General features: G+C 37.8%; 1 protein-coding gene across 2 annotated transcripts in view; it reads left to right on the top strand.

Moving 5' to 3' along the window:
* Positions 1 to 27,622, top strand: part of LOC105490394 (collagen type VI alpha 6 chain) — a 162,148-nt gene that overhangs the window by 82,312 nt on the left and 52,214 nt on the right. For both annotated transcript variants that reach the window (XM_071090894.1, XM_011755938.3), the window contains 8 exons: positions 106 to 150; positions 244 to 297; positions 1,331 to 1,393; positions 5,315 to 5,380; positions 6,689 to 6,742; positions 13,607 to 13,642; positions 15,563 to 15,625; positions 17,299 to 17,361. In XM_071090894.1, coding sequence (XP_070946995.1) covers positions 106 to 150; positions 244 to 297; positions 1,331 to 1,393; positions 5,315 to 5,380; positions 6,689 to 6,742; positions 13,607 to 13,642; positions 15,563 to 15,625; positions 17,299 to 17,361 — 444 coding nt within the window. The remainder of the gene's footprint in view (positions 1 to 105; positions 151 to 243; positions 298 to 1,330; positions 1,394 to 5,314; positions 5,381 to 6,688; positions 6,743 to 13,606; positions 13,643 to 15,562; positions 15,626 to 17,298; positions 17,362 to 27,622) is intronic.

Below are 27,622 nucleotides of genomic sequence, written 5' to 3' on the forward strand. Positions count from 1 at the left end.
CAAAGAAGCTGTGTGTGAAACACAAAGATAGAGTTTTTGTTTGGCATCTGACTTCTTTCCACATGCATGTAATGTACTCTGTTCTAATCATATCTGTCTTTTCAGGGAGAAGCTGGGGAAAGTGGAATTGACGGACTAAACGGAGAACAGGTAGAGCCTTCTTGTACCATAGAGACCCTTCTGAGCTATTTACCGTTATGAAAATGAGAATTCTATTAATAGCTTTCCCTTCTTGTTTTTTAGGGTGATTATGGTCTTCCTGGAAGAAAAGGAGAAAAGGGTGATGAGGGATCCCAGGTAGGGATTTAAAAAGGAAGAACATGAAAATTGTACTGGAGATTAAGGGTGTGATTGACAGAGTAGAATAACTACCGTGGGTGTATCAGTCAGCTATTGCTACAAAACTGTTTTGTGACAGTCATAAAACCTCAATCACATACGACGATGAACATTTATTTCTTATGTTTCTGAGGGGTTCAACTGATTGAGGCTGGACATGGCTCATGTCTGTAAGGTGGCCGGGGGCTTTACTCCATATGTCACTTACCGTCCTGGGACCAGGAGCTAGCCTAACCATGCTAGCCATGACCTTTTCATGCCCATAGCAAAAGCACAAGAAAGCAAGTGGAAACATACTAGAACTCGCAGGCCTTCTTCAGACCTAGGCTCAGAACTCTCTCCACGCTTGCATCTCTCTCTGTTGGCCAAATCAATGCATACTGCCAAACTCAGAGGAAGGGAATCTTGCCCACCAAAGTTGGAAGTCACTGTAGAGTTACATGGCAAAGGACACAGGAATAGGGAGAGGCGAAGAACTGGGGCCATCAATGACAAGCAGCTACCATAGTAAAAATAGAAGTGGGGTGTTGACAAGGGTCAGTGGTGCCAGGCAGCACATTGAAGAGTGAATGTCACTCATTCCCACCTAGAATGAATACCAACAGCAGCCATATTTTCATCCTCTACTTTGTCTTTAGAGTGTGAACAATTGAGTCAGAAACAACCGTCTTGGGCAAAGTGCATATTCTTTCTGAATCTCAGTTGCCTTAGAAAGATAATAAGGAATACCTGGTTCATAGAATATTTGTAAAAAAACAACAAGATGACAAATATGTCTGGAATACAGACTTCACCACTGTGGCAAATAATTGAGTTCACTATTATATGGTGCTTGAAACTAATTTTTTCGGTTGTTCATCTTTCCAACTTAAAAATAGCCTTGGTAGAAAAATGTTTAATTATTCACACAAGGGAGAAGAAAAGCTCTTGTTTTTATTAATTTCATTAAAACTTCTTGTCTTGTTGTTCTTCTGATTTGTATTAACTTTAGGGAAGCCCAGGGAAGAGAGGGATTCCTGGTGACCATGGAGCAAAGGGCCTGCGAGGGGATCCCGTAAGTGCCGGGGCTGCATGGGCTGCGACTGGAGTTAGGGCTTGATTCCCATCAGTACTTCTGAGAGGGAGTCTCGATTTCAAGGTACTACAGTAGTAACCCTGAGTTTAAAACACCGCAGGCATGATTGTAAAATTTTAAATTCAGGTACCTGTGCTAGATCCTCTTCATATACTGAATGAGTGTGAGCAGTGAAAAGCCCTTGTGTGTCTTTTGCAAATGCAGTTTTGTAAATACATACTCAGAGTTGTTCTTGTGCTTCAAAACAATGAAGAAATTCTGGTCCACTTTGTTATCTTCCAAGCACCTCAAAATACAGAATGAGAGAAACAAAGCCATCTCTTTTTTGAGATGGCTCTTGTGTTAGTCTGTTCTCATATTGCTAATAAAGACATACCTAAGTCTGGGTAATGTATAAAGGTAGGAGGTTTAACTGACTCATAGTTCCACATGGCTGGGGGGCCCTCACAATCATGAAGAAAGAGCAAAGGGACATCTTGTATGGAGGCAGCAAGAGAGCTTGTGCAGGGGAACTTTCATTTATAAAACCATCAGATCTCCTGAGACTTACTACCACAAGAACAGTACGGGGGAACCACCCCCATGATTCAATTATTTCCACCTGGTGCCACCCTTGACATGTGGGGATTACTACAATTCAAGATGAGATTTGGGAGGAGACACAGCCAAACCACTATCAGTTCTCCGAGAGTTTTTTCAATCAAGAATATCAGCCCCATTTCTTGTAACCCAAGCTGAGTAGGCAAAACTTACGAAATAAAGGCACTGCTCTTGCAGGGGCACAACCCAGTTGAGTAGGCATGACCCATGTTAAAGAAAAAGAAAAAGGACACAAGCCAATGTGTAGGGAATATGCCAAGTCCAATAGAACATCAGTACTATAGGATTTTCATCACCATACCCACACTTAAGTAAGTCTCCAAAACCTTAATGAATTAAGACTTAGCTTTGTTTTTAAATGTTTATTGAACTGTAACATACATCAGAAAAGTCCCTGAATTATAAATACACGGCTTAATGAATGTAAATACACCTGTGTAGTCACCACCAGGTAAAGAAATAGAACATTACCAGCATCGCAGAAGCCCCCCTCATGCCCACTGCAGCCACTACTCCCCTTCCCCAAGGTAATCACTATCCTCTCACTATCAATCAGTTTTACGTGTTCTAGAACTTGAAATAAATGGAATCATATAAGTGTCTGCTCTTTTTTTTTTCTGGCTTCTTTTGCTTTATGCTTGTAAGATGAATTGATGTTGTGTATAATAATAGTTCATTCAATCTCATGGCTGCATTGCATAGTATTTCATTGTGTGAGTATGCCATGATTTATTACTTATACTAATAATACGTGGGTTGTTCCCAGTTTTTGCTTTTATAAATAGTGCTGCTATGAATATTCTTATATATGTCTTTTGATGCACTTTTGTACGTATTTTTATTGGGTCTATATTTTAAGAGTAGAATTTTTGGATTATAATGTGTATGGCCATATTCAGATTGTCTTTACAGTCAAATGGTTTTCAAAAGTTTGTACTCATTTATACTCCCACTAGCAATGTATGAGAACAGTGTACTACACACTCATCAGAATGGTTACAATTTATAAAAAACAATACCAAGTGATGATAAGGATTTGGGACACCTGGGAATCTCATGAAATTCTTTTTAATATATACAATGGGTTGTATACAATGGGTTGATCAGAGAAGGAATTCGATGCAATATATATGAACATGTAATGTTAGACAACTGTATTTAAAAAAACAGAGGAATTCACGCATGAAGAAAACATTGTTGACTAAGTGACAACTTCTGATAAAAGTGTCCTGAGAATTTTCAAACTTCAAAGAATATTTAGAACCAAAGAACTATCCACATATAAGCATAACTTAGAAATATTCGTTCAAATACAAAGACATTTCAGTCATTCATACATGATGACCAAAAATTCATTTGGGGTATGGCTATATAACTTCCACTGATTTTGATCAGAATTTCTCCTAAATTGTCTGCTAAAGATAGTGTGATTATGTAGCATATTTAAAAGAGTCTGAATAACATAAAGAGCTTTAATTTTAAAAGAAATGTTCTGTGACTTCCAACTGTAAAACAACTCTATGCTTATTTACATGTGGCTTCAGTGTGTTGCTATTTCAGGAAAAATTTCAGATAAATAAATAGGACGTGATCAGTTTATTCTTAGGAAAACATGCAAATGGCACAAATTTTTGAAACCCTAAGCTTATTTAGATAGGCTTTATGATCACATGGAAGCGCATTTGGCTGTTCAGAATTTCCCATCTTGATGAACTGTTTGGAATTTCACACATTGGGAGTGTTTTTTCAATCTCAAGAAATATTGGGGGTAAACAGCTAAATCATTTTGACAACATATTATTATAAGCCTGTGTTTAATTGTAAATTTGTGGAAGATAATGCTTTTTTGCCCAGTTGTATACATGTGGAAAGACTAAATCGGTTCATACTCACATTGACCAACTGTCTATATGCAATTTGGGTTGTTCTATTCTGTAAAATGTGCTGGTATACAATTCTTTTTATGTTACTTCTTCAAGTAGTTTAGAATTGAACTACAATAAGGGGCTTTTATGTCCAGTGGAATAAAATTCTGGACTTTACATGACCTCCCTTTTCCTTCCTTGCTTTTTCCACCAAAATACAATTTTCTGATATTGTAATTGAGGTATACCCTGCTTGGAGAATGCATGCAAATGGTGCAGATTTTTGAAAATATATTTAAGAGACAAATATTTAAACTTAAGGGAGAAAAAGAAGATGCAGAAAATGATATTTGGCTTTGGTAGGTGGAGGAAAGAAGCAATTTTTCACCTACGTTTTAGTAATATCAGTGTTATAAAGTAAATTCCAAACCCTTCTTTTTTACCCCATTAACTTATAAGCTCTGTAAGTACAAAACCACTTGTTTAAAAAGCTTACTAAGCATCTGGAACAATGATATGTTCCTGCTGGTGACCGCAAATTACTTGTTGATTGATGAAGGAAATCTGAGCTGCTATCAGCCTGGCAGCCCCATAGCTGGCGCTCAGCAGGACTGGATAATTGTTGTCCTCTCTCAGTTTATTGGAGCATTGACTGAATTGACCAGATCAGTTGATTTTCTCAGCATCATGGAGACATAGCTCTGTTTGTGGTTCATACGACTCAAGCAAGAAACACTTTGGTTTGGCCTGCTAAAAAGAATATCCCACAATGTATGTTTTGTTTTCAGTGAGTTCCTGGGAAATATTTGCATGAATAGTGGGAAAAATTCCAAATTTCAGGATTTTTTGAAAACCAGAAAAGTAGGAGTGAACATATGAGGGTAGCATATGGGAGTGCCCAGGTGTCCAGGAAGAGAAAGAGGGAGCCGGTGGCAGGTGGAATTCTCAGTGTCACTCAGAGTGCTTATTACATTATCAGGGTGGAACCTATTACAAATGTTTGTCTTTTCCCAAGGGTATGGTAGAATAAAATCTACCAACTTACCAACTCTCAAGTGTAACTTTGCCTAGCCTCCAAGAAAAAAGAGGAAAAGTTAAGAGAAGGGGTGGCAGTAACAAGAGGGGGTTCCTCCAGACCCAGGGTAAGAGTTGCCATGCACATGGGTCACATCACCCTGGCTTGCCTTGGCTGTGCCTTCTATGGAGAGCTCTTTCTCCCCACACACACTTTAGGTCTCCATTCTGTCTCTGATAACGTCAAACACAGGAGGAAAAGAAAATACTTGTAAGCCATCTGTAATTTTAACCTATTTCTGCTTTCAAATGGCTTAGACTTGTCAACTTCTCGAGAGATAGCTAAATGTTATACATAAGTTATATTTTTAAGGAGAAATGTTCAAATATATTAACTTTTCTCTTTATTTTCTATTTTTAGGGGACTCCTGGAGTTGACAATAGTATAGAAGGACCCACAGGCTTGAAAGGAGAACGTGGAAGAGAAGTAACTATGTGGGCTTGTAAAATGATGATGCAACAACTGTGGGGCTCAAGTTCTTAGTGGTAGAATATGAAATGCTTAACAAAAAAATTGTAGTCAAAGTGGATATACTTGGTACAGAAAAACTATTATTAGGAGCAAAATGATCTTTTCTCCTGCCTATGTACTATGGGATTTGAGAAACATTCTTGTCTTCCTCCTCTAAATTTGGGGTGACTTGATTCACCAAGACATATCCTCGAGGTCTTCATTCATGAATATAAGCATTGGAACTCTAACTTAAAATGTAGGGCTAGCTGATAGAAACAACTGTGCTAGCAAAAGAGTTGTTGGCCTTTCCAGTATCTGGAGGTAACATACCCTAAAAACACATATTAGTAGTACATGATAAAGGGAACAAGATCTGGTGGGTAGATGTGGTCCACACAATCAAGAAAAGTTCTTGGGATTAATCTCATAAGTCACAATGTGTTCATCAAAACCTGTTTTCAGTATTTAAAAATAGTTATCTAAAAAATGTGTGTCACTGGATTTTTTTGGATAATGTTCCCTTGACTGTACCTACGGAAGAAGTATGATATATAGTGGAAAGAACTGTGGAGACAGCCCTAGGTCCTATCTCATGCTCCATAACTTACCAGCTCTGGGTCTTGGGCTACTTTCTGTAAACCCCAATTTTCTCATCTGCAAAATAGGGTGAATAGCCTACTTTAGAAGGTCATGATGGGAATTAATGATATTTAATTTAATGACATTAAAACCTTCAGTAAATATTGTCTGCCATTATTAGTAAGTGGTAAATGTAAGTCTCATAGGAGACTCATAAATTATTGCATACTTTTGTGTCTAGTGATCCTCTCTGGTGATCGTACAAGTCTTTGTATTATGAGACTTTATTTACAGTAAGGTAATAATCCGTTTGATTAGCCAAACAGATCAAGCGATTCAAAAGTAGAAATCCAAACCAGTAGTACCTGACACATAGTATGCTTAAGTTATCCACACCGTGGCAACGTAGTAGGGATAGTTCGAATTATCTGAGACATGTACCCCAAATACAACTTAGACGGTAGTGATGAATGATGAACAGATGAAGCCATGTCATATAGCTTTTTTCTCCTGCAATTCCTCATGACTCACATGGAAATGTGACTTATTTTCAGTAGAGTTCATGCCATTTTCCAAAGGAAAGGTAACTTTCTCATTGGTATGTAAACCTATCTCTCCTCCCTGGAGTAAAAATTGGTGTTAAAGATTAACTCTGTCAATGCTGCATAATTACCATCACACATCTATCTGTTCCTTTGACAGGGTAGAAGAGGCTGGCCAGGCCCCCCCGGGACACCAGGCTCCAGAAGAAGGACAGTAAGACCCCTTCTAGACAAGGAAACCCACTATACTGGTGGCTTATTTTGTGGTGAAAATGGCTGACTTGGGGGAGTGGGTGGGATGGTTCTGCTGGAGCTCACTATCTTGGGGAAGCTAACTTAGGGCATCTGGCGGACTAGGGCTGGCAAAGGACTTGGGAAAGCCCTGGAAGCTGAGGTAGGAAAGTGCTGACTACAGAAGAGTTCACCAGTCAGGAGAGAGAGCTGGGCAAAGAAAACCAAAAAAGCCTCCAACTAGGGGAAAAGTGGTCAAAGTGTGGCCTACTAGCTAGGTTGAGATCACCTGTGATAGCGTTTTAAATCCAAATTATTCTACTCTTTTTCTGCCAAACTATATGACTATTAAGAAAAGAATGGAGATAATTAAAAAGTCAAGAAACAATAGATGCTGGTGAGAATGTGGAGAAATAGGAATGCTTTTACACTGTTGGTGGGAATGTAAATTAGCTCAACCATTGTGGAAGACAGTATGACAATTCCTCAAGGATCTAGAACCAGAAATACCATTTTACCCAGCAATCCCATTACTAGGCTATACCAAAAGGAATATAAATCATTCTTCTATAAAAACACATGCACACATGTTTATTGCAGCACTATTTACAATAGCAAAGACATGGAACCAACCCAAATGCCCATCAATGATAGACTGGATAAAGAAAATGTGGTACATATACACCATGTAATACTATGCAGCCATAAAAAGGAATGAGATCATGTCCTTTGCAGGGACATGGATGAAGCTGGAGCCATCATCCTCAGGAAACTAACACAGGAACAGAAAACCAAACACTGCATGTTCTCATTCATAAGTGGGAGTTGAACACTGAGAACACATGGACACAGGGGAACAACACGCACCTGGGCCAGTTGGGGGTTAGGGGGGCCAGGGGAGTGAGAGCATTAGGATAAATAGCTAATGCTTGCAGGGAATAAAACCTAGATGAACAGTTGATAGGTGCAGCAAACATGGCACACATACACTTATGTAACCTACACATTCTGCACTTGCATCCCAGAACTTAAAGTAAAATAAAAATAAGAAGAAAAAAGAAAAAAAAGTCAGGAGAAAGAAAAGAAGTCAGTCCTGGTATAGGCATATCTGAGACTGAAATTCGGTCACTTGCTTGTTGGGGGTGCAGTTTTGGTTTGTTCTTTGTTTTGTCATTTTTTTCATTAAGTACTTTAAAAATTTTCTGCGTTTGTGCAGAAAAGCACAGAGATTATAAAAGAAAATATTCAATAAGAAGAGATAACTTTAATAAAATATACTTAGATGCCTACATCAACTTCTAAATTAGGCTTTCTTGTTTCATTTTGCTAGGTTTTCTTTCCGTTCTTTATGTAGTTATCCAGCCTTCAATTTCCCTCACCCCCTCCCAAATACGAAATGCTTTAAAATTAAGCACAAGTAGAAACTACTTTAGTATATTGCATTTATTACACATCGTCTTTTCTGAGCAGAAGTTTGTAGAACCAGCTATTATACTCCATCAAAAAATATTTGTTTATCTTGGAGCATACCCGTGTTCTTTGCAAGGCAGAGAAAATGAAAAGAAAAGAGATTACATTTAAAATATGCAGAATTTGATTGCTGGAAAAGTGCTTTACTAATGCAGTTTCAATGCATATAAAGAAATGCATTTGCTATTCATTTCACTTTCTAAAAGGGTGTAGACAGCTTATATACCCCTGGAAAATATTTTCAACTTAAAGAATATCATCCAGGAAATCCTGGCATGTAAGGATGTACTTTCACTGTTTTATAGTCTCCGGGGGCTAATGCAATATTGCTATGTATTATTTAAACCACACCACTCCCATGAAATATGACCCTCATCTTGGGTTATAGATTCACACATGTCATTCAGGAGTAAAAGTGGGACTTCCAGTTGAAATGGCAGAATAAAGATGTTTTCATACTATTCCTCTTATGTGCATCTCACCAAAAACAACAAAAGAAATTAAAAATGGTGAAACAAAGAATAACCACAGCTTCAAGCTGCAAATAATGACAAATACCGGCCAACTGTTTTTAAATCTCAACCCTAATGAGTAAGGATTTAGAAAGCTGAACATCAAGTGTGACCTCATGCAGGAATGAGATTTCTTCAAAACTGACTGCCGTAGTCCTGAAGAAACTGGTGAACAAAATCCAGGGACATGGTAGATTTTGGGAGAAGCAGGGAATATACACATAGGACCACAGTTCAACAGCAGAGGCAAAATGAGAAATGGAAAATATTCCACTTTTATTATGTACAACTAGCAACCAAGGCCACGGAGGCAAACGATGAGGAGAGGCAACAGTGTCTGTCACAACACAGAGAAACTATGACTTAAGGGGCTTCATGTGAGTGCCATGAATCCCTTAAACATCAATAGTAGAAGGAAGATGTAGCTCTAAGGTAAAAGAAATCATTTGTTTGATGAGAAAGTGTTTGAGGCAACATATCTGTGTGAAAGCTACCAGCCCTGTTCCAGCCACACATCCCCATAATTTCTTCAATAAACAAGTGGTCCTATTCAAAGATGGTGAATGGTCAGGAACATTAATAATCTTTATTAATTAGATGATTAATCAGAACATAAAGCTGCAAGAGAAAGGAAACCATGGGCAAAGGGCAGATGAAGCCTCATTAGAAGAGGAATTATTCAAGGAAAAATTTGAATTCCGGCAAATAGTTCTTTAGAGTCTCAAAGAAGTGAAGATAACATTATTGCTCTTAAAGTTTGAAGCACAGACAAGACAATAGAAAGTGAAGAAAGCAAGTTGGCAGTGCTTGAGGAGCAATGGAAGGGAAACAGTAGAGATGTAAGATATGTTAACACCTGACATTTCTATTCTTTGTTTTTTCTTCTATTCAAGTAAAATTAGATGTAATATTTTAATTTTAAAATAGTTTAATGTCTCTTTAATGAAACACTATTTAGAATTTTATCTGTATGAATGAGTATAGAAGATGTCAGGAATCATGATTAACATAGTATTTCTAGATGGAGGAGTTGGGTGATTTAAATTTTTTTTCTATATTCTTTGTATTCAAATATCTTTTAAATCAGCATATATCATTCTCATAACAGTAAAGTCATTCTTTGAGAAAGTAGAAAAATCTAATGTTCACTGCAGAACTCTAAAATGAATGTTACAATGAGCATGGAGGACTTATCAGTGCACTTAAGTTCTGCTAAGCTGGTAAGTGATTGGAGGATGGCCAGTGGTAGGAGTGGCATTCTGGGAAATAAACAGCAAATCTGACCTTTACTCATTTGAACACCTACAATCCACCAGCAACACTACTAAATACTAGAAATAAACTCAACTACAAGCTTAACTAAGACCATGTTTCCTGTCAAGGAACTTAAGAATCATGTTATAGAGTGTGGTTCCTCAGCCTCAGCACTATTGGCATTTGGGTTAAACAATTCTCTGCTATAGGGGGCTGTCTTGTGCATTGTAGAAGATGCATGTTATGTATTATCATGTTATGATGATGTTAACATCATCCCTGGCCTCTGCCCACTAGCTGCCAGTAACACCCCTGACCTGTAACAATGAAAAATGTCTCCAGATATTGCTAAGTGTTTTCTGGGGAAAGGGAGGGTGCTAAATCCCCGCTTCCTGTTGAGAATCACTTTGTAGGAGGGGATGGACCTGTAGAGTTAATAAGCTGTTACCAGTGCTATGCTAGCAGACTATAATGAATTCAGGAGAAAGGCAGGAAGGAGGGACAAGAAGGAAGAATCTGGGTTAGAATGTGATAATTCTGTGGGGAAGATGAGGAAGAAAGTGGGGGCCGTCTCTTTCTGAGCCAAACCTGAGAATTAAAACAGATTCTTGTGCCGAGGATAATGAGAAGCAACTGTAGCCTGAAATTAATGCATATCTTTCATTCCTGGTTAGTCTAGAGGGCTGTTAGTTATGACTTGCCCTTTTCATCCCTCTTGGCACTAGTTTAGAGGATCCTGAAGCGGTGTTGGACAATTGTTCATCATTGTAAATGCTTGCCACTAAGACTCAGTATTAATGTGATGTTTTATCATTCAGAATGTCCTGCTTTTTACCTGATAATTCTCCATCCCGATGGTTCTATATCCAGGAAATCGGGTCCTATGAACAACCAGAAAGCCAGGCTTTGGGGAACGAAGGACTGAGTACCCTGTTCTTGCCCATCTTCTTCTCAGGTCCCTTTGGGGAGATTTTCTCTCCTGATGTGCCCATTCACAGTCTATTTAAAGATAAGTCAGGGTGTCTAGATGTGTTATCAGACATCTGCAAGTCCTTGGGTAAACCATTAAGATATTTTGGAAAATCGTCTTTCTCATATAAAACACGTGAAATTTTTAGGCAAAATTGCAAAATCATCTTCCATATTTCCTTGTTTTCTGTCTCTCACAGCAACCCAATGTATCTCTCCCATGACTTTCATTTGGAGCTTAAATCCCAAGTAACCATTAACAAAGGTGCTATGCGATCGTTTCTGAAGATGTTTTCATTATTTGCGTGAATGGCGGATAAAAGTCTTTCCCATCCATTAGGCTTATAAACTAACTAGGGTCAGGAGTCAGATTTTGTTCACCACCACCCAGCCCAGTTCCTAGAAGGGAACAGGAACTCAATAAACATGTGTCACAATAATTTATTTTCAGCAAGCCCTTTTAAAATCAAACCTTAAAGACACAAGGGGAAAAAAATGTTTATTGATGATGTTTGAAACATTGTGACAGCAAGCCAGAGGTAGATTTTTGAACATGGAGGTCTGTTCCACTTCCCTTAAACATGCGGAAAGCTCTTTATTTTGCTGGAATATAAAGTTCCATTCAATTCCTCTTACCACAACCAGATGTATCCACCTGCAGCCGGGGTCTGACCATGTACTTTTCCAACTCGAAAAACCCTAGTGGCCTCTGCTAAATGTTGTAGGAACCTTTCAGCCTAGTAACCCTGCTACTTCCCTTTCTTCTCACACTTTTGACACAGATGGCCTTACTGCTACTACCAAATATGCTTCCTGTTTTTCTGTCTACTTCATAGCTTAGGCTGTACCTCTTCTGGAAAGACCTGATACATTCTCTGCCTGTAGGACTGCTACCCATCCTCTGAAACACCCATCTCAAAAATCTCTTCTCCCAGGAAGCTTTTCCTGATTTGACCAACTGGATATGATTGCTCTCTTTAAAACTTGTGTTTCTATCTTTTCCCCTTTTTTATGGCATTTGCAATACTTTGCCTTGTAAATATTTGTAATATGTATCTCCTCCTCCCAAACCCAAAGAATGAGGGCCTCCTGAGGTCAGGAATGTGTGTGTGTGTGATCTTTATGCTCCCATATTTCCCATCTAGTGTGTTTTGTGGGTAGTATATTTTTCAAATGAAAATATCTATTGCTATTTGTCAAATGGAAATATCTACTGATATTTTTCTGAATAAAAGAGAAGTGAATTGAATCAGAACAGACAAACCCATGTGCTGAAGGAAGGGAAACAGCTTATTTTCCTCCCTCTGATAGACGATTTAGGGTTTCATCTCAATATGATTCATCAGTTTTGTAAAAATAAAATAAAATAAAGACCTCTAAGCATTTCCCCGAAATACAGTCTGTTTCTTATGTAACAATAGTGTATTGGTCCATTTTCACGCTGCTGAGAAAGACATAGCTGAGACTGGGTAATTTATAAAAAGAGGTTAAATGGAGTCACAGTTCCACGTGGCTGGGGAGGCCCCACAATCATGGTAAAGGTGAAAGGCATGTCTTACATGGTGGCAGGCAAGAGAGAATGAGAGCCAAGTGTAAGGGGAAACCTCTTATACAATTATCAGATCTCATGAGACTTATTCACTACCCTGAGAACAGTATGAGGGAAACCACCCCCATGATTCACTTATCTCCCACTGGGTCCCTCCCACAACATGTGGGAATTCTGGGAGCTACAATTCAAGGTGAGATTTGGGTGGGGACACAGCCAAACCATATCAAATAGATTTTGACTGAAATAGGATTATCAGAATTTCAAGTTTGAAATACTGGCCTCTCGGAGAACATCTCAAATTTCAATCAAGACAATGTCTGATTTTATTGAATTTTGCAAATGCTGGGGTTTACTTTTACTATAACATTACTGAATGATCCTAAGTTAGACAACAAAATGCCATTGTCTCTTGATTTCCAGGTCTATGAAATATTGATCTAGAATATATCTAGACCCTACACTTACGTATGACAGTGGCAGGAAAACCCACTTGATTATGTAGCATCATTTTGATTGGATATTAATATACTGGATGGAGTAGCTTTTGAATGCTTGGGAAAATTCATTTTTCTCAGGTAAACATTGGCTTTTTAAAAATAAAATTAGTTTGGCCATCTTTATGTCTGAACTTTATTATAAAGTACATGGAGTCAATTATCCCAGTTTTTCCTCTGGAGCCAGTTTGGCTAGTTTACCCCTGATTTCTGACTTTCTTGGTAGTGCTTCAGGAAAAATATAAGAAATAAAATTCAAATAAGTCAATCTGCAGCTTGTGAACAGCTCTAGTAAAAGTTTAATAGAGAACAAATTATTGACCACAGTCTGTTCTCATAAGTATCTATAGATTTCAATTGTCTATTATTTCTATTGTCAGTTATTTCAAAGAGACAAATATTCTATTGCCCTAGGGTAGAAACGTAGATTTAGCAGTGTTTTGCTTTCATGGTACAGTGGAAAATTGAATGTTGTAAGCACTTTGTGGGAATTTTTATGTATGCTGGTGCCTTAAAGTGTCCATTATGAATTTAAATCATATATAAAAAAGCATTCTTTCTGAATTAAAGATATCTACCTTTTTCTTCTATTTTAGGCAGCTCATGGCAGAAGGGGACATACAGGCCCACAGGTACAACGATTTTTCCCCTTAACTCCAAATGACAAATATTGCATCCAATCAAGGAGCTGGAATAAAGGCTCTGTAAAGTCTCTAAACTTCCCCTTTTGATGATATTGGTTATGGAATAGAATGCTGGAAAAATTTTAGGTTAAGATTTTAAGAGTTCATATTTTAAAATGATGTGGGAACTTTGGTCAAAAACCGTAAAAAAATAATGGCCAGAGATGTACTTAGTACAATTACTGTTAAAGTTAACTTTGCTTGGATTTTAAGTACAAACTTGAATAACTTAGTAGATGACCTTTGTTTTATGTTTTCATTTAACTTTGGAATCTTACAATTATTTAAAAAAAACCCATATAAGCCAAAATAATACAATAAAACTCTTGTACAAATTGGATAGTCTGAGTATTTTGATCAAAAAGTCAGTTAAATCAAAAACCATATCCCATTCTCATTGCGCATGTTGGTGATACATTATATGTGTTTCATGAAGCTGTAATATTTATGAAAGAGTGGTTGTGACTTACAATTTTGTAAAACACACATCCTCAGATTAAAAATATAGTGAGGATAAATAATCCACTCTTAATGGCAACATGGTGAGACTCCAGAATGTTAAAGGTAAAAAACATCTTAAAAATTACCAGAGAGAAAAGATAGCTTTACTCATGAAAAGATTGACAAATTAGATTGCAGCAACTTCTGTTCAGCAATAATACATGCCAGAAAATAACAGAGTAATATCCTGAAGGTACAGTGGAAAAATAATTGTTAACTTAGAATTTTATACCTAAACTATGAGTAGTGTAAAATAGACACTTTTAGACAAAGAGAGCTTACCATCCAGACATTATGCCTCCCTCCCACATACTTTATCTGTTTCTGCTTCTGTAACAAAATACCTTAAACTGGTAATTTATAAACAACGGAATTTTATTTCTTATAGTTCTAGAGGCTGGGAAGTCCAAGATCAAGACATGAGTAGGTTCAGTGTCTCGTGAGGGCTTGCTGTTCACTCCAGAAATGGTGCCTTCTTGCTGCATCCACACATGGCGGAAGGGGCTAACAGCTACCTTGAGCCTCTTTATAAAGGCACTAATCTCATTCAAGAGGATGGAGCCCTCATGACCTAAACACCTCCTAAAGGCCCCACCTCTTAATACTATTACATGGAGGATTAATTTTCAACATAATGCATTTTGAAGAAATACACACATTCAGACTACAGCACATTTCAAGGTTGGACTTCAGCAAAAAGGAGAACCTACCCAGAAAAATGGCATGATATAAATGAAATGAAATTGGAGACAAAAGGTGTTAAATTTTTTTTCTGATTTCTAGGAAAAGTTTTCTGTAAGTCCATTTAATCACATCCAACTATATAACAACTGAAATATAAACTTAGGCTCTCCTAATAGTTGCCTAAATTATAAACTTTTTGAATTCTTTATGCTTTTTTATAATCCTTGTCTGTGACCGAATTCAAGAACAATATGAAGAGAATACTCAACTTTTGTTCCCTAGATATTTAATTGATTTGAATATAAATATTAATATAATTGTGTAAGATGCTCGAAGATGTTTGAAGAAAATGTGAACTAAATTTTGAGTGTTTTTAAGGTCACATGGCTAAGTTAGATATAATACAAATTGTATAGGAAAGGGGTCGGGGCTGCGTGTGTGCATGCGTGCATATAAAGATGGAAAGGAAATACACCAGCATACTAGCTGTGGTTATCTCTGCTTGATGAGATTATAAGTTTTTATTTTCTTCGTATTTGCATTTATTTTTCACTTTTTTTTTTTTTTTTTTTTGGAAAGATCCTGCATTGACATTGTGACTGAAAAAATATTTATAAGCTTGCAGGTAAAGGAGACAAAATTTTCAGGAAACAGTGTTAACAGATTGATACTTTCTCACCACAGGGAATAGCAGGCATCCCAGGACCAGATGGACTTGAAGGCTCCCTGGGACTTAAGGGCCCTCAGGTACATATCAAGACCAATCAGGGTGGGAGAACATAAAGAAGAATCTGGGAATGGAAAAATCTGAGGACCTGATAGAAACCCTCAAATCCCCCTTGCAGAATTCCAGATGTTTAAAGTTTTCACGGTAATAAAGTAAGGAAACGACACAGTTTGAACTCATGCAGCACTTGGTCTGCTTTAAGTTTTGTCCCAGTCAAGAAGTGAAAAGTGAATGAGCAGGCTAGGCAGTGGTCCCTGTGTACAGGGTTCAGGGTAAGTAGGATATTCCAGGGAGATCTTGAGCCAAGGAAAATGTTGAACCTCAGATCTGGGAATTGTGGTCAATTTAGCATAGTAATAGTTCAGTGTTACATATCTTGGTGCTCATGATGTAGAAAAATTGGCTTTATTCTTAGGAAAGAATTGCTCGAAAGACAGCTGGAGACATCAGCGGGGTGATCTGCAGTGCAGCACTCAGCCTGCGCTTGCCAGCTCGCTTCTCCAGGGAGCTACCTCCAGCACTTTTTCCTTTGCAAGGAACAAGCCATACTTGGCTCTTTACACTGATCACATGAGGGGTCGCATGAGGGGTCACATGAGGGGCCAGAGAGAGCAAAATTTAGCTAAAATGTTAAGATAAGGGAAAGGAGGTCCTAGCAAATACTGAGATGAAAGAAAGGCCAGACCACAAAAAAGTTAGAACTTTTTTTTTCCTCTCCAAATTTAGTTTTGAAAGCTTAAGGAATAAGTGTACTATTTGGCATAGGCAGGACGATCAATGGTTCTGCTATTTTTCAGAGTTTTAATCCACATAGTTTAAAAAAGTAACTATTATATGTTGGCAGCTTGTTACATGGAAGTTGAGCAAAATATCCTTAAACATCAGAAGGGAAAGTTTGTTCACATTTTGCCAAGATTCAGAGCAGTGAACAGTCTTCCCCTTGGACCTTTATCTCTTCCTAGCTTGATTACTTTTCTTTGTTGTTGCTTTCCAGCTGAGGAAAGCTCACTGTTTTATTTTTATTTTTTACCTTCAAGCGAGAAATAGTTGCCACTGGGGTTGTAGGGAGGCATTTCAATAGATTGACTAGCTTTATTTCATGCTAAGGAAGTAATACTACAGCATCCCTTCTTCCATTTTATAGAAACTTACTGTTTCTTAATGGTGTAACTTAAAAGCAGAGGCAAAAACCAAACACAGCATGAAAGTTTCTCTGCATAACATATGAAAGCCACAGCTAATAGGCAGTATCACATTCCAAAAATAGAAATAGATTTCATCTTACCACATACAATATCTTGTTTATGACCAGTCTTTAGTGTGGTGATTGAATAGAAAACTTATTTAAATGTTCTGGTTTCAGATTTATATTTGTAAGGAATATTTTTCTTTTTAACAGAAGAAATGTAGGGAAATATAGAAAGCAATATGGAAAAGCTCAACCATTCAGTATTTTTTCCAAGCCCCAGTCAGTTTGACTGCAAATCCTCAACTGCCTAAATTTCAGATTGGACATTCATGTTCCTGCATGAATGAGAATGAGCTCCACAGGCCAGGATGGAAGGAAAGGCGTGATTGGAGCTCTCTTTCCCATTTCTGTCCATGTTACTTAGTATTTCTACTTGTAATATTCAATTTAATATTCAATGTTCTCTTTCAGGCAAAAAATAATGCTTTAATTCTATGTACTTAGGGCCCAAGAGGAGAGGCTGGTGTGAAAGGAGAAAAAGGAGGTGTGGGAAGTAAAGGTCCCCAGGTATGTAATGAGATAAATGATTGCATCTGACTTTGATCTTGGCTTGATACATCTTTGTGGTTTCTTTCATGCAGGTGGAGTTATTTACTGCTTGGGAACCAGGAAAATGTATTAGGTTTGACTTCAGCTCAATGTGGTGGCCACGTCACATCATGGTCCCTCTTGCAGAGCAGGCTATCACTATCAGACACAGAGGGAGAAAATCAAGCCCTCTTTGCCTCAGCTGCTCAGCTATGTAAATCAGGTCACATCACTCCCCTGATCTCAATCCTTGTGGGGTTTCCCATCCCCACCCCACCCCCAGAATACAGCCTACTTTAGTAGTCCTCAAACTGGCTAAATATGAGAATCTCCTGGGGGAATTATAAAACATTCCACCACCTAGAACCCTTCCCAGGACACTTAAATCAGAATCTCTGGCAATGAGGCCAGGGTAGCAGTAATTTAACTTCTCCCTAGGAGATCTTAATGTAGACTTAGGGTTAGGAATGACTGCTCTGCATTAGCACTGCTCCGGCTTCACAGTGCAGAAGAACCCCCTAGAGGAGATTGTTAAGTAGAGAACTTGTTAAAGTGCAGATTCTGAGTCAGCAGGTCTAGGGCAGGGCCTGAGATTCTGCACTTCTAGGGCACTCCCAGATGATGCTGATGCTGCTGGTCCAGACCACATTTTTAATAGAACGGCCCTATGTGATCTGGCCCTCATCTACCTGCTATCAATATTATTTGTTTAGCTGTTTGCCTGTCTCTCCTTCTATATTGCAAGTTCCATAAAGGATAGGACTTTGTTTTATTACGCTCTATTCCTGGAGTCCAGAATATCAGTACCTGGCACATAGTAGAGCTCAACACATATTTGAATATTGAATCAAACAATAAATGAATGAATGAGACACACTTGGGAATTGTGTTCTCCACTAACACTAGGGTAAAAGGAGTCCATTGCTTGTGTGGATTAGTTTAACCGGGCAGTCCAATATGCAAGTGGTTGTGTTTATCACCAGAACGTTTAAGAAAATTTAAGAGGCTATTTGCATAAACTTGTATCTCATGACACTATTTTTTAATTATAACTTTTATTTTAGGTCTAGAAGTACACATGCAGGTTTGTTATAGAGGCAAACTGCGTGTCATGAGGGTTTGGCATACATATTATTTTGCCACCCAGATAATAAGCATAGTACCAAATTAAGTATTTTTTTCTGATCCTTTCCCATCCTTTACTTTCAAGTAGGCCCCAGTGCCTGTTGTTCCCCTCTTTGTGTCCATGTGTTCTTGTTGTTTAGCTCCCACTTGTAAGTGAGAACATGTAGTATTTGTTTTTCTGTTCCTGTGGTAGTTTGCTTAGGATAATGGCCTCCAGCTTCATCTATGTTGCTGCAAAGGACATGATCTCGTTCTTTTTTATGGCTGTATAGTATTCCATGATGTATATTTACTACATTGTCTTTGTCCATTCTACTGTTGTTGGGCATTTAGGTTGATTCCATGTCCTTGCTATTGTGAATAGTGCTGCAATTAATGTACACATGCATGTGTCTTTATGGTAGAATGATTTATATTCTTTTGGGTAAATACCCAATAATGGGATTGCTGGGTTGAATGGTGATACTGTTTCAAGTTCTTTGAGGTATCACCACACTGCTTTCCACAATGGCTGAACTAATGTACGGTCCCACCAGGAGTGTGTAAGTGTTCTATTTTCTCTACAACCTCACTAACATCTGTTATTTCTTGACTTTTTAATAATAGCCATTCTGACTGTATCTCACTGTGGTTTTGATTTGAATTTCTCTAATGATCAGTGATTTTGAGCATTTTGTAATAATACAGAACTGTGTTTGATACTACAAAAAATATAAGTGTTTGTTGTGCTTCTCTCCCTGGGTTTCATGGGAGGACTGCAGGGCTCCTCTGACCTGTAGTGCAACACAGAAAGCGTTGACAGCCTGGGGGTGGGGGATGCCACTGGATTAAAAAATGGGAATGAGGCCCCTCTGGTGAGGTCTATGTCCATGAGGGTGAGAGGTGCGTTACAGGCATGGAGGCATCAGAAAGGGGAGGGTTGTATGGAGTGGGATTGAGCATATTTTCATATGCCTTCTGGCCATGTGTATGTCTTCTTTTGAAAATTGTTCATATCCTTTGCACACTTTTTAATGTGGTTGGTTGTTTTTGACTTGTAAATTTGCTTAAGTTCCTTAAGATTCTAGATATCAGACATTTGTTGGATATGTAGTTTGCAAATGTTTTCTCCCATTCTATATGTTGTCTGTTTACTCTGTTCATAATTTCTTTTGCTGTGCAGAAGCTCTTTAGCTTAATTGGGTCTGTCAATTTTTGTTTGTGTTGCAATCGCTTTTGTCATCTTTCTCATGAAATCCTTGCCAAGTCCTGTGTCCAGAATGGTGTTTCCTAGGTTATCCTCCAGGGATTTTATGCTTCTAGATTTTACATTTAAGTCTTTAATCCATCTTGAGTTGATTTTTGTATATGGTATAAGGAAGGGGCCTGGTTTCAATCTTCTGCATATGGCTAGCCAGTTCTCCCAGTACCATTTATTGAATAGGGAGTCTTTTCCTCATTGCTTGTTTTTGTTGGTTTTGTCAAAGATCAGATGGTTGTAGGTGTGTGGCTCTATTTCTGGGCTATTTATTCTGTTCCATTGGTCTAGAGTCTGTTTTTATGCTAGTACCATGCTGTTTTGGTTACTGTAGCCTTATAATATAGTTTGAAGTCACATAAGGTGATGCTTCAAGCTTTGTTCTTTTTGCTTAGGATCGTCTTGGCTATTCACATTCTTCTTTGGTTCTAAATAATTTTAAAATAGTTTTTTTCTATTTCTGTGAAGAATGTCATTGGTAGTTTCATGGGAATAGCATTCAGTCTGTAAACTGCTTTGGGCAGCATGGTCATTTTAACAGCATTGATTCTTCCTGTCCATGAGCACGGAATGTTTTCCCATTTATGTCATCTCTGTTTTCTTTGAGCAGTGTTTTGTAATGCTCATTTTAGAGATCTTTCACCTTCCTAGTTAGCTATATTCCTTGGTATTTTTATTTGTACATTTTTGTGGCAATTGTGAATGGGATTGCATTCCTGATTTGGCTCTCGGCTTGTATGTTGTTGGTGTATAGGAATGCTACTGATTTTTGTATTTCAATTTTGTATCCTGGAACTTTGCTAAAGTTGTTTATCAGATCAAGTAGCTTTTGGGTAGAGACTATTGGGTTTTTTAGATATAAAATCTTGTCATTTGCAAACAAGGATAGTTTGACTTCCTCTCTTCATATTTGGATGCCTTATATTTCCTTCTCTTGACTGGTTGCTCTGGTCAGGACTTCCAGTACTATGTTGAATGGGAATGGTGCTAGAATGCATCCCTATATTGTTCTGGTTTTCAAGGAGAAGGCTTCCAGCTTTTGCCCTTTCAGTATGATGTTAGCTGTGGGTCATAGATGGCTGTTACTATTTTGATGTACATTCCCTCAATCCCTGGTTTGTTGAGGGTTTTTAACACGAAGGGATATTGAATTGTGTCAAAAGCCTTTTCTCCATTTATTGAGATAATCAGGTAGTTTTTGTTTTTAGTTCTATTTACATGATGAATCACATTTATTGATTTGTATATGTTGAACCAACCTTGCATCCCAGAGATAAGGCCTACTTGATTATGGTGAATTAGCTTTTTGATGTGCTACTGGATTCGCTTTGCTAGTATTTTGTTGATGATTTTTACATTTATGTTCAGCAAGAATATCAGCCTGAAGTTTTCTTTTTTCGTTGTGTCTCTGCCAGGTTTTGGTATCAGGATGATGCTGGCCTCATAGAATGAGTTAGGGAGAAGTCCCTCCACCTCAATTTTTAGGAATAGTTTTAGTAGGAATGGTATCAGCTCTTCTTTATACATCTGATAGAATTTGGCTTTAAATTTATCTGGTCCTGGATGTTTTTTCATTGGTAGGCTTTTTATTATTGAGTCAGTGTTGGAGCTTGTTATTGGTCTTTTCAGGAATTTAGTTTCTTTGTGGTTCATTCTTGGGAGGTTGTTTGTGTCCAGGAATTTATCTATTTCTTCTGGATCTTTTAGTTTTTGTACATAGAAGTGTTCATAATAATCTCTGAGGGCCTTTTTTTTTTTTTTTTTTTTTTTTGTATTTCTGTGGGGTCAGTGGTAATGCCTCCTTTTTCATTTCTCATTGTGTTTATTTGGATCTTCTCTCCTTTTTTTGGTATTAGTCTAGCTAACTAGTCTATCTTATTTTGGCAAAGAACAAATTCCTTGATTTGTTGTTCTTCTGTATGGTTTTCTATATCTCAATTTCCTTCAGTTCAGCTCTGATTTTGGTTATTTCTTGTCTTCTGCTAGCTTTGGGGTTAGTTCTCTAGTTCCTCTGGTTGTGGAAGACAGGTTGTGTTAATTTGAGATCTAATTTTTTGATTGGACATTTATTGCTATAAACTTCCCTCTTAACACTGTCTTATCTGCGTCCCAGAGATCCTGGTATGTTGTATCTTTGTTCTTACTAGTTTCAAAGAATTTCTTGGTGTCTGCCTTAATTTCATTATTTACCCAAAAATTTTCAGGAGCAGGTTGTTTAATTTCCATGTAATTGTATGATTTTGGGTGATTTTCTTAGCATTGATTTTTATTTTTATTTCAGTGTGGTCCAAGAGTGTGGTTGATATGATTTTTTTTAAATTTACTGAAGATTGTTTTATGTGTGATTGTGTGGTCAATTTTATGATATATACCATGTGGCGATGAGAAGAATGAATATTCTGTTGTTTGGGGGTGGAGAGTTCTGTATATGTCTGTTAAATCAAGTGTTGAGTTCAGGTTCTAAATTTCTGTCTTAATTTTCTGCCTAGATGACCTGCCTAATACTGTCATGACACTGTTTTTAAGCATATTAATTATTACTTGTGAAGTTGCTTCTTCAAAAAGCATAAAAACTTTAAAATGTCATGGTATAAATAACTTGATGAAAATAACTATTTCGCACTCATATCCTTGAATCAATAAAAGCTTGCTGGTACCACAAATTGAAATTTTTAAAAGATGGAAATGCCAAGAAAAACATATATCATGTGATTATCTCATCTGTTTATATAAAATATGGAGATGTGAGTGGGTTGAAATCCAAAAGTCTTGCTATTTCTTTTGTTCTAGAATCCAAATTGCATCCACATGGCTGTGCAGAGCACGTCTGTGAATGAGTACCCTTTAATCTTGCTTTGGCAAGATTGGTCAAGGCCATAAATCATTCAGCCTCTTGGCATTGTCAGTTAGTCAGAATGTACCACTTCTCTCTAGTCTACGTCTTCCAGTTTTCTGGCTGGCAAACATGGTTTTTCTTTCTGTGCTTGGCTTTCTTGAAATACCATTGTCAATACAGTGAAAATGCTATTTCAAATATGTTTACAGTTTTTTATGTTCAGGACGTGGATGAATGGGGTCACAACGTTGTTGAGTCCAAAAGAAAGCCACAGAGACTAACACAATCAGATATACAAGAGAGTATTATTCTTTACTGGTTCTATAAATCCCCTGCCTTAAGTTTCATATTGTTTTACAGCACACAAGGACCAGCCACTGGAGTAGAATAACATGAGTGCTTTCTAATTTCAGGATTTGAAGTTTATCTTAGGATATACATTTGGGAAAAGATGTGATTTCTGTTGACAATATTCTGAAGGCTTATTAACTGGCATTCTGTATAAATCACATGTGGGCTAATCCAGCCAAGTATGTGACTATGATACAAAAGAATACAGTCCATGGCCCAATGAAAAGGAAGAAAGAACTTTGAAAGGAATAGTGTATTCTTCTGTACCTTCCTTCATTCCCCTTTTGGTTTACCTTAACGTCCTATTCTAATTTAATCAATATCTGAAAAAAATATAAATAGAAAAAAGAATGGAAAATCAGACACAAAAGTACAAATTTCAATTGAAGCTGTAATTATTTTTTGAATACTTATGCTTTCTTGGTGAATGAATCACTAGTGGCTTGTACAATATCAAGAAAGTTTGGGATGTTCAATGCAATTGGGAGTCCAGAGTAGAATTTCTCTTTTTGTCTTTACAAAGCATAGCATAGTGGTAAATGGTACACAGTCTGGAGCCAGACTGCCTAGGATTGATTCCTAACTTTGTACCTTACTAGCTCTGTGACCTTGGGAAATTTATGTAACCACTTTGTGCTTCAGTTTTTTGCTGTAATAATAAGGATGGTAATAGTAGCTACCTCATTGGATTGTTGTGAAAATTAAAGCATTTAATATATATAGGTGCTTAGAAAATTGCCTGCAGTCATAAGCTGTATGTGTTTGTTATTACTACTATATTGTATCAATATACCCAATTTAATGGGGGTATTTTAGGGCTCAAAGAATGCAGGTCACCATTCCAGGAAAGGCCATGATAGTAATATAACAATATGTAACCTGTAGTAGTCAACAACTTTCATCATTCTGTATAAGCTAAGTTTGGTGGTCCATTAACCATTCCTTTTATTCATTTAACAAACATTTACTAAGTGCTGCTTGTGTGTTGGGCCCTATTCTAGGATACAAGAATGAATCAGGTATAGACTCCAGCCTCACGTATACCCAGTCTCATAAAGGAGGCTCATACAAACAAACAATTGCCACGTGATGTGCTGAATGTTAAAAGAGAATTATACTCAAAGTAGAATGATGTGGTAAAGGATGGAGTTAAACGAGATGCGTGTATTCGGTTTTGCTGAATGAGCAGGTGTTTTCCGGGTAACCACGGTAAAGGCAGGCATTCAGAAGGAGGACAGAACCAAGTTACTCAGAGATATCAAGGTGAGTTTTGGGAACCACAAATGGCTTGATATGGTTGGAGTGTAGAATGCACGGAGAAGTATTAGAAGTTAAGGTTAAGGACTAGTACTGTCAAGATTGACATCTCAGATGTGTTGGGGTTTTTTCTTGCATTAGCTCACCATTTAATGGCCTCTTGATTTTTGTTTTCTCAGACTTAGCTGATATCTAACTTTTAAAGAAGCTGAGCATTTGATCTCCTTGTTTCTTTCCACCTTGATATTTGTTCATTGTGAGTTTTCATACATTTCCCCCACACAAATAAAAAGAAGTGACAAGGATTCCTTTTAAGTGTGGGAAGACCCTGTACCTCTTCTACCTGCCCTGCCTTATCTAATCCAAAGTCAGGATGTCCTTGGCAGTGCCCCAACCATTAAACCTAAACTCCCAAGTGCAGTCTCTTCTGATAAGGTGCTAAGCACAATTTTCAAAAAATCATTAACCTCTAAACACTTCTTTCCTATCCTTGCTTAACACTAAAGCAGTTGTGGTTGCCAAGGGCTCTGTAACTAACTCAACATGAGGAAAAAAGTGGGACAATCAAGTCCCACTTTTGGAGGTTTGATGTGGCCCCAGCCTTATGCATCAAGTTTGGAGAGCCACATTTTTTAGAACTCCAATCTGGACTAATGCATGGATGGTAAGAGTTTGGGAATCCTGTCCCACACAAGGGCCTCAGAGCAGCAGGCATAGTGACTGGGACTTGAGTCTTTAGAGTCAGATACAATTAGGTTCAATTCCCATCTAATCCTCTTAACTGAGCAATTTGGATGTGAATGCCTTGAGAAACTGTTTTTGATCAGTAAATGGGGTTAATAACAGGCATCTCACTGTGTTGTTGTAAGAATTAAAGACTGTATTTATTTACCACTCAGCACAGTGCCTTGCACAAAATGTGAATGCTCAATAAAAGGCAGCCATTACAACAAAGCCAAAGAAGATTTGATCTCTAGCTAATGCCCTTCCCCTTTAAATGCCCTAAACTTCTCTTAACCCTCCATAGTTATTCTTGATCTCAAGTCAAGTAAGCTCTTTCACTCTTTGATATCTTTCTGGGGGTGATAACTTTTTTGTCGTTCTTTTAGAATCCACCAGTGTGATTCCTTGTCTAACCAGCAGTATTTGAGCAGGTGATTTATCTGGGTAACCATTCACTGAGGCTTGAGCCCTATTCACCTAAGTCAAACCTCACTTTGGTACTTTGCAAGATCCTGCATAGGAAACAGAATCAGGTTTTCTGATTCTCTAATGGCAAGGCCCTGTATGTGTCCAACCATCTACTCATCCAAGACCTTTTTTTTTATTTTGAAAGTTCTTAAAACAGGATATCTCTCACTGTGCTTGTGTGTGTTTGAGGTAACTACACATGAAATAATCTCCCCAAATCATCCTCTGTCTCAGAATTCATGTCGGGATGAAGAATGGAGAGTAGACTTCTAGACAGATCTTCCAATTTATACCTTGCTTTTCAGGACAATTAGAATCTCTCTACTTCTTTGTACAGTGCATGAAAATTTCATATGGAAAACCAGCTAATTAAACACATTAGTTCATCTCTCTTGAGAATCTTTCCTGGGTAGATAAATGGATGGGTTGATGGGTCCTAGGTAGCCTATGATGCTCCAGAGATATGAATAAACAGGATGTGCCCATTAAAGAAGTATACAGTCTAGTCTCTAAGGAATGAGAGAGAGAAATACACTAACAATTACCTACAGAGTAGAGGAATCTGGAGGACAAGCATGAGACCCAACACAGCCAGTAAGTTTGGGTACTCTTCCTGAAACAGTGATGCTAAAAGTAGGATTTTTCAGAGAAGGGAGATTGTACCTCTCCTTGGAGGGAAAAAAATGGACCAGCTAAGGGAAAAATTTGCATGACTGTGGAGATGTAAGACAAACATTTGATGAATCACTTGCTTTGATGTGCCTGAACATAAAGCAATGGAAGTAGTCACAGAAAATGAGGCTCCAGAGGCATGCAATTCCAACATTTTGAGGGATTTTGCATATTAAGAAGACCTTAAACTTTATTCTGAAAGATATTCAGAATTTCAGACAAAGCGGTAACATGAGCCTGACATTTTAAATCTCTCTCTAAAAACGGTGGAGAATGGATTAGAGGAAGACCTGGCTACAGCTAGGAGAGCCAAGAATTTAGGCAGGATGCAAAATGGGCCTGAAGGCAAGTAATGAGAATGGAAGAGGGAGGGGTACAGAAAGTAGACAGAGTCTATTGTGGGTTGTAGCTGAGGGGTTTTCAGAAGTGAGGTAGTGGAAGGGTCTAGGATGATTCTCAGGTTTCTGGCATGGGTCTCAATGGTAGTAAAGGGTGATACTATTCCTTTATGAAAAGAAAATGAGACTGGAAGCATGATTTAGGGTAAATATGATGGTTTTGAGAATCCATTTCTATTCAATAGGATGTCCAATGGGAATTTTATTTATTTTTTTAGACAGAGTCTCACTCTATCACCCAGACTGGAGTGCAGTGACACAATTATAGCTAACTGCAGTCTTGAACTTCTGGGATCAAGTGATCCTCCTGCCTCAGCCTCCCAAGTAGTTGGCATTACAGGTGTGTGCTACCATGCCTGGCTAATTCTTGGGCTTTGTTTTGGTTTTTGGCATAGAGTCTTGCTATGTTACTCAGCCTTTTAATACATGGCTCCGGTGTTCAGTTGAGTGGTTGGGACAGGAGAGCATGTATTTAGGAGTCATTTTGAAGTGGTATGTGAATTCATAGGGGTGCCATTCAGGAAGAGGGGGTAAAGTTAGAGAGATAAGGTCAGAGGATGGAGTCCTGGGGCACACAGAATTTAAAAGGCAAATAGAATAAGGGGAGCCTTCAAAGGTTAATGAGAGGAGCCTAGAGAGGTACCAGGAAGACCATGGTAACTTGGTGTGACAGAAGTTAAGGGAAAAGTTTCAAAGAACACATGATCAAACTCAAAAAAGGTGAGAGCAAAAAAATGTCAACTGGACTGAACATGAAAGTCAAAGGAGTTAGCTCCATGGAGTGGTGGCAGTAAAAGTTAGAAGGGACTGGGTTGAGAGCTATCTATGGAGGATGACAATAATGAGAATTTTCTTTAAAGATGAAAGAAGGGGGAGAGATAGGGTGTTATGGAAAGATTATTATCTTTGTTAGTAACCAGTTTATTGTTCAACAATCCTTCCTATTAGGAAATTTTTTATGTCCAATGTATTGCTTTTAAAATTTTTTAAAAGATGAAAATATTAATGTTACTGTATTTTTGTTCTGAATGAAATAAATTTGCAAGTATCATGTTCATTACACAGAGGTTGGTTTATTTACTTTTAAATTACGACAACCATGACAAAAAAATTGTGCAAATGATTTCAGCTCACTGGGGTTGAGATTATTTACAAATATCTGTAAACAGTTTT

This window comes from Macaca nemestrina, chromosome 2 (genome assembly GCF_043159975.1).
Source record: "Macaca nemestrina isolate mMacNem1 chromosome 2, mMacNem.hap1, whole genome shotgun sequence".
Classification (NCBI taxonomy): domain Eukaryota; kingdom Metazoa; phylum Chordata; class Mammalia; order Primates; family Cercopithecidae; genus Macaca; species Macaca nemestrina.